The sequence below is a fragment of the Sphaeramia orbicularis genome, chromosome 12 (assembly GCF_902148855.1).
Source record: "Sphaeramia orbicularis chromosome 12, fSphaOr1.1, whole genome shotgun sequence".
Classification (NCBI taxonomy): Eukaryota; Metazoa; Chordata; class Actinopteri; order Kurtiformes; family Apogonidae; genus Sphaeramia; species Sphaeramia orbicularis.
Window position 1 is genome coordinate 68,285,935 of NC_043968.1, and position 13,027 is coordinate 68,298,961.

General features: G+C 37.3%; 1 protein-coding gene across 14 annotated transcripts in view; it reads left to right on the plus strand.

Moving 5' to 3' along the window:
* The window catches only part of dnm1a (dynamin 1a), an 88,270-nt gene extending 76,097 nt beyond the window's left edge, over nt 1-12,173 (plus strand). For 4 of the 14 annotated variants that reach the window (XM_030148550.1, XM_030148547.1, XM_030148546.1 and 1 more), the window contains 3 exons: nt 789-1,030; nt 2,561-2,767; nt 10,940-12,173. In XM_030148550.1, the coding sequence (XP_030004410.1) occupies nt 789-1,030; nt 2,561-2,767; nt 10,940-11,000 (510 nt within the window). In that variant the 3' untranslated portion in view covers nt 11,001-12,173. Of the gene's footprint in view, nt 1-788; nt 1,031-2,560; nt 2,768-2,905; nt 2,941-6,341; nt 6,379-7,867; nt 9,060-10,939 lie in introns of those variants that run through there. The other 10 variants (XM_030148558.1, XM_030148551.1, XM_030148557.1 and 7 more) reach the window with 7 other exon arrangements.
* The last annotated feature ends 854 nt before the right edge of the window (nt 12,174-13,027 follow it).

The following is a 13,027-nucleotide window of genomic DNA, read 5'->3' on the forward strand; positions in this document are numbered from 1 at the left end:
TTTTTCTTTACCATTACGCCCCTACTGATGTGACATGTTTTTGCAAATTCCCAGAAAGACAGATCAAAACATGCTGTAGCATTCAGTGGAACACAGGGGTGTCAAACTAATGTTAGTTCAGGGGCCACATGCAGCCCAATTTGGTCTCAGGTGGACAGGACCAGTAAAATAATAGCATAAATAAAATCAAAAATAATAACTCTTGATTTTTTTTGTCTTTGTTGTAAAGCAGCAAAGTGAAATTATATTATGAAAATGTTTAAATTTACTAACTATCCTATCGCAAAAAAAATGTGAGTAACCTGAAAAAACATAATTTCTGTTATTTTAACAATATTATATCTCAGTTTATCATTTCCACTTGTGCTTTACATCGTACAGATAACAGTAGACACAAAGACACAAAACATTTAGTGACAGACTTCATATTTTTAAAATTAAATTTTTTTTTTAAGAAATGTCAAGTTGTTCAGATATGTTCAGGGCTGTTTGTGAGTGGAAACATTTTCATGCAATTTTACTTTTTTACACTAAAAGAAAAACTTGGAGTTGTTATTATTTGTTTGTTTATACTATTATTTTACTGGTCTGGCCCATTTGAGTTTTATGCGGCGCCTGAACTAAAACGAGTTTGATTGTTAATATCTTAAGTGTAATTTTTGCACTGTACAAATTCCACCCTTGGGCCAGATTGAACCCTTTGGCGGGCCGGTTTGGGTCCATGGGCTGTATGTTTGACATCCCTGGTGTAACGTAATGATTACTGGTCTTTCTGGCTTTGTGTCCAGACTAAAGACTTCATCAACGCGGAGCTGCTGGCTCAGCTGTACTCATGTGGCGACCAGAACACACTGATGGAGGAGTCTCAGGAACAGGCCCAGCACCGCGATGAGATGCTGCGGATGTACTATGCACTGAGGGAAGCGCTCAACATCATCGGAGACATCAGCACGACCACAGTGTCCACCTCCATGCCGCCGCCAGTGGACGACTCATGGCTACAGGTGCAACGGGGCGGCTCTGGAGGAAGGTAAGTGTTGACTGTTAATGATGAGTAAGGGATACTGCTCGATTAAAGGTTCAGTATGTACGCAAGTCTTTAATGTTAGAGAGAAAAATCCAACAACCCCCCGTGCCCCCTGGTAACAACTGGAAGAGGGAAAAGCATTAACATTAATGTTCACTTTTGAGTGTTACTTGACTTTTCTTGAAGATGAGGAGAATAGCTGTCAGATGTCATTCTCACAGATTTATTCCTTTATTCCAGAACCAGCCAAACCACAAAAAGTATAAAAGTAAAAGGATATATTAAAAATATCTATATAGAAATAACAACAACAACCATTACACAGTATAAGAGTATGTAAAAAAAATATCTATAGATATAAACAACAACAAATAAGTCAAATGACATCTACAAACAGTATGTGCACTGCAGTCTAAAACAGATTTGGATCCAACTTACTAACAACTTAAGATGAAACTAACATACAACTGAAAAAAATAAAACCAAATATATTAAATGTTTGTGTAAAAGCTTTAAAGTTTAAAGAAGTAAGTGATGGTTCCAATGTAGAAAAGTCAACATATAGACATTTTCTGCCTTTTTGTCCTTGTCTCTTCTGAGCTGCGCTCCATGTTGTTTGTGTTGATCCTGGCGTCATGTGCGTCACAATAAGTGTCCGTGTAAAACACAACAGTGGAACCAATGTTTAGCAGCAGCAAATTAAGAAAACAAAGCTTCAATTCAGGTATTTGTAATCCAATATTTTTTAAAATCAATTTGAGTTGATTAATCGATTAATCGTTTCATCTCTATGACGATGTGACTCTTCTGCAGCAATCTGAAACAGTTTCACACCGTCATGAATCTTTGGTCTGACCTGGGCTAAAAACAACATAGAACACCTGTATATCACTACAAATATAGCTCATATGCAACACTTAAATGGGAAACGGGACCTGCCTGATGTGGTTGAAGTTAAACTGACGGGGTGTCTCTGGGGATAAGTGATGACCTTTTGTGTTTCAGGTTTTTGTATACCAGGAATTCCATCTGCCCATTCTTCCGTCTGTCTGTCCATCTGAGATTTTTGTCCATCCCATTTCTCTAACACTATTCACCTGATTCTTCTCAAATTAGACACACATGTTCTCTACCACTAGGAGAGGTGCACTGCACAGTTTGGTGGCTGAATTTAAAAAATATTTTGGGGGGTGTTGTATAATACTTTGAAAATTACAACTTAGAAAATTTGTCCATCCAATTTCTCGGACACTATTCACCCAATTCTTTTCAAATTTCATGCACATGTTTTTTACATGTGCCTTTCTCTCAATTTTCTTTTTTTTTTTTTTTTTTTTTTTTTTTTTACAAATTTTCCAAAAAAAAAACAAACAGTTTTTACGTTTTTAAAGACAATGAAAGTTAAGACTCAAAAGTAATCCCTGGGTAGGCAGGGTATCAGTGGGCAGGAGGGGCAAAGTGTTGTGCAGCCAAGTGGGGGTATTAGTAAGTTCCACTTTTCCACTTGTTTCCTTTGTTGCGCTTCCCCTTCAGGTCTCCAGCAACCAGTCCAACTCCAAACCGGAGGGCTCCACCAGGACCCCCAGCCCGCCCTGGCTCTCGTGGGCCTCCGCCTGGGCCTCCTCCTGCTGCAGGGGGGCCACCGGTCCCATCTCGTCCGGGAGCTTCTCCGGACCCTTACAGTGGGCCTCCACCCACTGTTCCCTCCCGGCCGAACCGTGCACCCCCAAGTGTGCCCAGGTGAGTGAATCCACCAGAGGTCCTACACATGCACACTTCATGCTATACAGGTTCATTATACAGACTTTATGAGGGTATTAACAGCCAAAGCAGCTAATGTAGTGACAAGCTGAAGTGTGGATACTCTCTGTTGCAAAGGGGGATGTGAAGACACCTGGATGAGGGATGAAGAGGTAAAGGAAAATGGAGCATCCTGGTTGTGATAGATGGTAGATGAGTAGCTGAATAGACCTATACAGGGTGGGGAAGCAAAATTTACAATATTTTGAGGCAGGGATTGAAAGACAGTGTATGACCAATTAGTTTATTGAAAGTCATGTGAATTTATTTGCCACAAGAAAATTTACATAATAGAAAATGTTTTTATTCTATGTGTCCTCCTTCTTTCTCAATAACTGCCTTCACACGCTTCCTGAAACTTGCGCAAGTGTTCCTCAAATATTCGGGTGACAACTTCTCCCATTCTTCTTTAATAGTATCTTCCAGACTTTCTCGTAATAGTTTTGCTCATAGTCATTCTCTTCTTTACATTATAAACAGTCTTTATGGACACTCCAACTATTTTTGAAATCTCCTTTGGTGCGACGAGTGCATTCAGTAAATCACACACTCTTTGACGTTTGCTTTCCTGATTACTCATATGGGCAAAAGTTTCTGAAAAGGTATGGATAATAGTGTTAGGTATGATTATGACATCAATATATGTTTGGTTTCAAAACAATTGACGTAGTGCCTGCTGAGAAAAAACAACTAAATGTTCATTGTAAATTTTGCTTCCCCACCCTGTAGACACCCCTACCTAGATAGGTAGACACTGTAACCCTTTATTTGAAGGTACGTATGTACACCATGAACTAGTGGCTTTGTACCATGAACAGAGTACTAGTATATTGGTTCATTATTAGTCATTATGAAGCACTTATTGTTGTCTTGTTCTGCCACCATTCTAACAGATTTCACCCAATAATCTCCTACTTACTGCTGTTGATAAAGGAAGTTGTTGAAGCTTCATAAGGTGGTTCTCTACTCTCCAAATTAAAGGCTAGGTCCACAAAAGGATTATTCGTACTTTGTGACCACTTAACAAGAGCAAATGAGACAGACATAGAGTATGAAATCCACCAAGGACTCACAGAGGGTGGAATTTACAGTTAATGGAGAAATTACAGATTACAGTGGGTTGCAAAAAAATGTTTTTTGCAAGTTGTCTAGGTTTTTTCAACTGAATTAGGACCATTTTGCACCGCTAAATCCAAAAATGACATCTGTTTTTCTCAATCAGGTCAGGTTTTTTTGCTAATTGATTTTGAAAAATTTGATCTTCTCACAAAATTCATTACATTTTTGTGACTTTATCAGTTAATTTTTTGTATAGTTCTCACCCAAAATAGGTTTTAAGAGAAAAAAAAACATTTTCTAACAGGATTCCTTGATAGGTACAATGGTGTATTCACTGCAGATGTAGCAGAATACGTCAGGCTTATTTTTGCAAGATCTTCTAGTCGAAGCCATTTCATTCACCTGTAATATTAAAAAAAACATTAATCATAAATTGGCAAAAGTAAAATCTTCAGAACTCGTTTATTGCAAGAAATATGAAAGAATTTTGTATCACATGATGTGAAAATGCCCATAAATGTAAGCAAAAATGTTAAAAAGCCAATATGTAGCATAGTTCAGAAAGTTGACCTGATTGAGCAAAATTAATGTGATTTTTGGATTCAGCACACCAAAACGATCCTAAATCAGCTCAAAAAACTTAAACAATAAATTTGTTGTTGACCAGTGTTATCTAAAATCAACCCCTTTATATGCAAGTCAGACCTGATACAAAAACAGTCTAATTTACTAAAGACTACTGCAGATTACACCAATTACAGTTCTACTAGTGCTATCAAAGTCTTTACTCTCTCCCTCTATCTCTGTCTTTTCTTAATTCTTTCCATTTGTGAGGACTCAATAGTATTGAATTGATTTGAATTTATTTATTTAGCAATATCCAGTGTGGTTTCTTTAATCAGATACTGGATTGGATCAGGGAGGTTTGGGGCTTATCCCAGGCTTTCAGCTACTAAAAATAATTACCTGACAATGCTAATGATCATGCTGTTTTATTATTTAAAGTCAACCCTAGAATCTGAGTCAAACACCCAAATAATTTTGAGATTCAGGTATTAGTCGAGCACATTTCAGACCTACCTGAGTCAAAGTAGCTGTAGGTTAGTTTGACAGACATTTCAGTTGACTGTGTTACAGATGCAAAATACTAGAAAAGCAAAAGAAGCAAAATACATAAAAGTTAGTTTTGTGAGTTTGAGGGTTTCTTGTCATTATGGATCAATCGGTGAGGCGAAATGTGGAGAGACATTCCAAACACAAACACAGTAGACAAGGGTGAAGTGCACTCTTAATGGGCATATTTACACCGGCAGATCATTACTGCCAAATAGTTTATGGATACGTCCTTAAAGTGGAGCAGACTGGAAGCATAAATGTCGTGCAATTCATGACAGTTTAAGTATCAATTCTTTGTAGATTTAACCCTAAATCCTCTGATCATTTTTACGCAACAAACTACAAGTGAATTCTTTGTGAGCAAGACCTTTTCCTTTAGAATGGAGAACATATGCTGAATACTTATTTTAGAGTTATTTTAGCAGTATTAATACTTGTACTGCTATAAGAGCAGATCTTAAGTAGTACTGAGGTAAAATAACAGTATTCTTTGTATTCCCACCACTTTTAGAGGCCGAAACTGAGCAAAACATGATTCAGTTACAATTCATGTACAACAGCTTCCGTATTTTGTACCAATCAGCAGTAATTACTAGGTTATTGATGGTAAAGTGTTAGTTAAGGGCTAGTAGCTGTGCAATATATAATATTGCATTAAAAAGTACTGTAATGACTAAGATAAACCAATGTGCTACTAGTATGTATGTTAACTAACTAGTAACTAGTTAGTGGTGAACATGTGCACCTTAATATAAACTGTTACAGACAGGATTATAAATGTAAACACAGATGGATTCTGAGTGAAAACATTAAAATGCATGGGTGTATCTGATTTTGGATTAATTGTGTGCAGGCTGTGTACTTGTTACACTGTTGTCTATCAGTGTTAGTACATGTTGGGATTTCCATTTTTCATCCTTTTTTACTCTGACTGTCAAGCAATGTTAACTGCTAAACACACACACTAAAGAATTTCAATAGTGAAAAGTGCAGATTTTCCAAATGACTCCCTGTTGCCGGTATGTGCCTTTGCACCCGTACACTTTGCTTTGTGCTTGCTTGTGTTTTTGTGCTAGCTAACCTTATAAAATGTAGTCTGATCCACTGTCAGCGTAGCTGCTTGCCTCTTTTATCAAAGAAGACCTCACGTTGCTGAGCCGAGCTCTCACCTCCTGAATTTTTGTTTTTGCGCTGCGTTGTGTGCACCTGTATTCCTGTTGATATGAAGTGAGAGCTGAGCACATGCAACGTCAGTCCTTTCTTGCACTGTAACTGTTTGCACCCCTCTTTTCTCTTTTCTCTCCTCATCCCTCTGTCCCTCACCTCACCTTTGTCCTAGAATCACTATTACTGACCAATGAGGACTAACCCTTCTGGTACGTTGGGTACTATTTGCCATAACCACCATCATCACTGGCAACAACTTCCTTCTTCCTTTCTCTTCCTTTCAGATGCATGCTGTTTGCTGTTTGCTCATCCGTACCTATTCCTTTTCTTTCTCACAGCGATGCATGGGCAAACACACACCTGGCTCTATAGGATGTGTGTTTGAGTCTTTTTCACTTTACATGAGCCTGGTTTTCACAGCAGCCAGACGTTACACAGACTTCAGCTCCAAATGTACACACGATTGTTGGTTTAATGTCAATGTGATGTTTGTGTCTCATCACATCCCACCCATCACTGTCTTTGTCTTTTTGTGTGTTTGAGCAATGGTTTATGTCAGTTTTAGAATGAGCGTATAATGATGGAATTAAAAACAGACAAACTGATTAAACTAAAGCAAAGTCTATCTGAAACCCTTTTTTCACAGGTTGCATTTGACTTCTAATATTGTTTAATTTAAAGGGTGTGAAGAGTTAAAACTCCCTTAAGTATATCTTAACTTATACTGTCAAGATGAACACTAAAATGTCTTAGTTTAATTTGTGTTATTTATTTATTTATTTTATTTAATTTGCAAGTTTAAGGTTTGATGCTTAATTTAAGTATCATCATCTTTATTTCATTTAACTGTTTTTATAAAATGGGATGTGAAATGGGGTTTGGGGCGAGATTGGAAAAAGAGTTATAAATTAAAAATCAAAACATCAGGCTATTTATAAAGAAATGTGTTTTTCACAATTGCAATGTGTATCAGTGTGTTTTAGATAGTTACTGGGTTCACATATGACAGAAAGTGCCACAAGAAAATGTTTTCTCAAATGGAGTTCCCACATATTTTTACAAACTAAATTTAACAACTTTTCCAACTAATGCATCTAATGTAATTAATATAGTTTATAATCTATTTTATTAATATAGTTTATTATCTATCTATGCTGTGAGCTTTGCTCCATGTTATTTGTGTTGATCCTGGCATCATGTGTGTCACAATAAGCGTGAAACAAAACAGTGGAAGTAATGTTTAGTGTCAGCGAAATTAAGAAAATGAAGCATCAATTCAGGAAAATTGTAATCGAATAACTTTTTAATTGACTGTTCGATTAATCATTTGAGTGCTACTTTTATGATTGTGGGAACCCTGTCATAATAACCTTGGTCTACTTGACCTGCACTGTGGTCATATTAACTGAGCCTTCAGATGTTACTTATATAGTTATATAATTGTTAATGTGCAGTATTTCTACTCATACTAGGCTTTATGTGCATGAGTTTACACACAGGTGATAGGCTGTAATTCCTGATTTCATTGCACACACAATGATAATAAAGGATATTCTATTCTATTCTATTCTATTCTATTCTATTCTATTCTATTCTATTCTATTCTATTAACATAAAGTAAGTATTAACACTGATGTTAATTATGAGTGAGGACATTAATCCATTCTCTCTGTGTTTGTGTTCATGTGTCCACGGCAGTCGGAGACCCCCACCTTCTCCAACCCACTAGACCGCTGAGCTCCTCCTTCTTCCTCTTCCTCCTCCTTCTCCTCCTCCTCCTCCTTGAGCCCCATCCATCCACCGCTCCTCTGGATGAGAGGCCACCGACAGCAACGCTACCTTTCTGTCGTTTCCCTGAAGCCGCATCTGACACCCCCAACCTCCTCCCCTTTTTACACCGAATACTTGAAAAACACCTGCATGACATACAAACTTACTGCGCCCTCAGAATATAACAGAAAAGCCGATTTAGAGAATCTGAATCATTTATAAGGAGCAGCTTGGTACATGTATGTGTACATGTACAAACATACCTACTTTCATTACTACGCCCCCGTGTGGACACAAACACACACATACTGTATGTACGCAAACAAATGGAAACCTAAGGGTGAGACATTTGTAAAGTAAGCATGCACTTTGCCTGTGCTTTAACTCTGGCTGCTGATTGACTTTACTATTCTTTTATGAATCTGCATCACTGTTTGCTTGTATTATTTTTATTTTCATGAATGTTAATTTTATTTAAAGGAATACACCAAAAATCCCTTTGTGCATCACTTATTTATCCCCCGTAGTTAGGCCATTTGTCACAAAAATGAAAACCTAGATATCATTCTTGAATTGTTGACACCGAAAATCCTGCCTCTTCCACTTGTGTCCCATGGAACCTTATTTAAAAAAGAAAAAAGTATTACAGTCAGTGGTGAGAGACAAGTACAAGTGATCTACTTTGAATTATGTGTCATTTACACATATGATGTTTGTCAGATGAAAAGATTATTGTACAAGTCAAGAAATTCAGTTTGTTGTAAACCTGTTGAACTATGAGACTGTGAAAATACGGCAATAGACAGACTACACATCTGAAAGTAACAGAGGTGATGTCACTGTAACTGTCTCTGCAGCTTCAACATGACCAGACTGTAGTGACTGCTGCCTCTTTTAGTACTTTTTCACCTTTGTTGTCGATGGTTCAGGTCAAATGAGCTGAGATAACAACTGTTTCGGTGTTGGCAATAAGAGATGCAGTCTACTGAACTGTTAAACCCAAAACTAGATATTTCTATCAAATACTAGCCCCAAAATGCCCCTTTCTTGACTTGTAGAACTATATTTAACATAGACAAACATCATTTGTGCAAATGGTCACACAATTTAAAAAGGGTGAGAAAAAAACACTACTGAAAATTAGGTCCCATGGGGCTTGATAGAAGGGCCAGGTGTTTACTATTCTATGATATAAATCATAAGATTGATAAACAGGAACAGTTTTCTCTACTAAGAATCTATGGTCAGCTATGGGGGTCTATACTCAAAATGGCTGTATTATAAAAAAAAAACAAAACAAAAAAACATTTTGGGTTATTTCAGTAACCATGTGCTGGGTCCAGTTTGGACAAATCCACCTACACCTACCTACACCTTTACCTAGGTTCACCTAGGTTTTGACCATCGGGAAAATTGGTGTGCAAGCTGGCTGACTTAATTAAAATGTACAGAAACAATAGAAACAATAGAATTTTAGCTCATACTGTCATGTTTTATGTGGGCCAATATTGCACCACACAAATATTGCCATTAGTTAATGCTTACTGACTTGGTTGGTTTGAACTAAGTAAAAAAAATCCTCATTATATTAAGTTGCAGCAACGTTTTGTTTACACAATTTTACAGATTTTATTACAAAGACGGTTGTTTTTCAGTTTCAGGTAAGTCAGGTAAGAGTGTATCTTTCTTCCTCCAAGCTTCCCGACCCATTGGGGGCATGTAACCATGGTAACATAGGTATCACCTATAATAAATGTCCAGAGTAGTGTCTAAAATTCCACACTAAAAGTGAGATTTTTTAGTATGTCCATGAAACCAATAGTAGGTGAATGTCATACTATTCATGGATAAATACTACAGTATTCAAACAAAACACCCTTCGACAGAATAAATACATAAATATCCCACAGTGTAATACACGTCATGGCAAGAACAGACAATGACAGACTGCCAATATGACACACATACAGGTAAACGTGTTCAAGTTTATGTGGCCTGAGCAGTGCATCCAGAAAGACTGTACTGTTTATTTACACAAAAGTGCTTTATACATTAGTGTGGATTTGGGGTATGTAATACATGGTATAAAGATTTTGGACAGACCCTAGTGCTTGCATCCTATAATATTTACCCGTAAACAGCATGCACACATACTAATCGCTTTCAGGCTAAAAGCTCACAGGATTTTTAAGCCTAATAATTAGTATGTTACTCTGGAATCTCAGAGTCTTCCACAGTCTGTAAAAAAATATGAAGAGGGATAAGCTTCATTGATAGGTTAATTGGTTAATCTAAATTGCCCATAGGTGTGAATGTGAGAGTGATTGTTTGTCTATATGTCAGCCCTGCGATGAACTGGCGAAATGTCCAGGGTGAACCCCGCCTTCACCCGTAAGTAGCTGGGATAGGCTCCAAGCGACCCCCGTGACCCTAGTGAGGATAAAGTGGGTTCAGATAATGAATGAATAAGCTTCATTTCCAGGTCACATGTCCAGCCCAGTACACAGAGTCATTCTATAAGTACATGTAGGTCAGACCTACCTGACATACCCAGCATTTGGATCGCTGAAACAACCCAGCATTGTTTACTGTGTTGTAAAAGATACAAAACCTGCATGTATTCCTTTAACCAAGTGATGCAAAACCAAGCCAAGGTCTGAATACGCGGATGTCACCAGATGTCACATGTCTGAAGTGTTTAATAATTTGCTGTTTTCAGATTTTGATCTCTAATGACATTCCCCAAAATCACAGGCGAGGACACCTCTTGTCATTTTGTACTGTTTTACTGTTTGCTTCTCACTGCTCAGTTTTTCAGTCAGTTTGACATTTAAGCAGCTAATATCAAATGATAAACTGGATAAAGTGCAGATTATTTCCTCTGCCTTTTTCATCCAGCTGTGATTTTGGGTTTTCATTTTCCACTCCTGCCATGGAAGCCCTTCTTTTATCATTCTCTCTATTCTTTTTTACTCCTTTATTTATTTATTTTTTTGCCAGCCAGCTAAGAAAAGGCAGCCCCACTCAGTCTGAGAACCCTCTGCCACCATTTGACTCCTAGGAGAAACACCTCATTGTTTTACCCATAACCCCAACCTCTTCACTGCACTTCTGTTCATTTTCACCGCCCCATCCGACCATCAACCCTGTCACTCAGCTCCACCTTGTTCACCCTGAAGAAGAGTGGCGTTAGTTTCTCCTCCTCTTCCTCCTCAGGACACATCACCTGGGGAACCCAGGGGACTTATTTATCTATTTTATTTTGCAGTTTACAGACCTTCAATGCCACTTGATCGTAAATTACACCCAGCCAACATCCACATCTCAAATGTCTGTGCTGCAGAACCTATGCAACAACCAAACGTTTTTTGTTCCTTTTGTAATACCTCCTCTGCTTTTCATGCAAACTTTGCTACTGCTACATTATATAGATTTTACAAGCTGTTCACTAGTTTTTACTACAGAGAAAGGGAATCTGTTGCTCAGGTTGACATAACTGAAGTGTGTTTCTTTGTGAAAACTTCTGTTCAGGTTGATGATCTGTTTTTCTTTCTTCTTTTTCTTTTTCTGTTCTTCCCTCTCTCAGTGGTCACGGGGGTGAGTGAGACCATGTCAGCCACAGTCAATGCTTTAAAATCTCAAACTAACCCTAAACCTCCCACATTTTCCTTTTGTTTAATCTGCAACTTGTGGTGTTTTGTATTTGAAACCCAAAAACAACAACCCACCAGCCGTGTGAAATCCACCTCTGTACCTCAGTTAATGTCATTACAGTGATTTTAACCCACCCGCAACATCCTTAGTGCATCTTAGTACTGCAAAGGAAACATCTGCTCCTTTTTATTTATCGGTAGTTTATTACAGACCTATCTTGATGTGTTTTTCTGTATATGTGTGGTGCATCTTCTGGACATTGTCTTTTAGTCTGCAATGTATGAAATTGCTAAATATTTAAATTATTCTGAATAAATGTGTATAAGGGATTATTTAAAAACAAAAATGACAAAAATATTTATTGCATTAATGTTGGCGGGTTGTTTGATTCTATAGCTTGTAGCAGAGAGGGATTTCTTTGGTTTTTCTTGCCCCCTCCCCTCATTTAAAAGAGCAGGGAGGTGTGGATGTGTGGACCTTCTGCACCACTGACACCCTGCATCTTGTTCAATGATGACTTTATCCTGCAGGACTGCTGTGCTTTGTCAATACATTAAAAATGTCAGTGTACGGAAAGGAATTCTGTTTCTTTATTTCCTGTTTTTGATGTCCAAACTATGTTAAAAACTAGGAAAAATGGAGATAACTTGTTAAAATGTAGGGCCAATAACATGAAAACATCTGGAATGTGAGTTTTTTTGCTCATATATGACAGATTTCTATTCTTTTCATGCATGGGATAAAGTCACGTAACCCATAAAGACACAAAACTACTTTTGTGTCAACTTCTAAATGATTTTTCTCCCTCCAAATCTAATCTTTTTAAGTAATTTGTCACCATTTATTATGTTATCCTCTACATGCATTTTTCAGTGTAAATCAGGTATCAGGTTCATTAAAGTAAATTCAAAGGTTGTTATATCAGAACAGAGAAAACTGAAGAAAAAGTGACTTATATATACTTTAAAGTGTCTCCATCCACTGTCATTGATCAAACTCTATGGGTTTTACTGGTGAATCAATGTTGTAGAAGATGATGGTGTTTCCACTTTCACTACAGAGCCCCTGAACGTCCAAATGGGTCATATCTGATGACCATGAAAAGATGACAAACTGCATTTTACACCAGTTATTTACATGGATTGATGGGATTTGTGGATCAACACGTAGTAAACATTTTAGATCGATAGATGCTTTTGATCAATTGCAAATTTATATTCTAAAACAGTGGTGTCAAACATATTGAAGACATTAAGGCTCAAGGGTGTCAAACTCATTTCAGTTCAAGTGTAAATTAAATGAATACATATAATTCTGGGAGATAGATAGAATATTTTAACAGTTTTTAATGAGATCACTTTTATGAAAAACAACTTCCGATAAAAATTCTACAGCAGGGGTATCAAAATAATTTTGGTTCTTGGCCACATACAA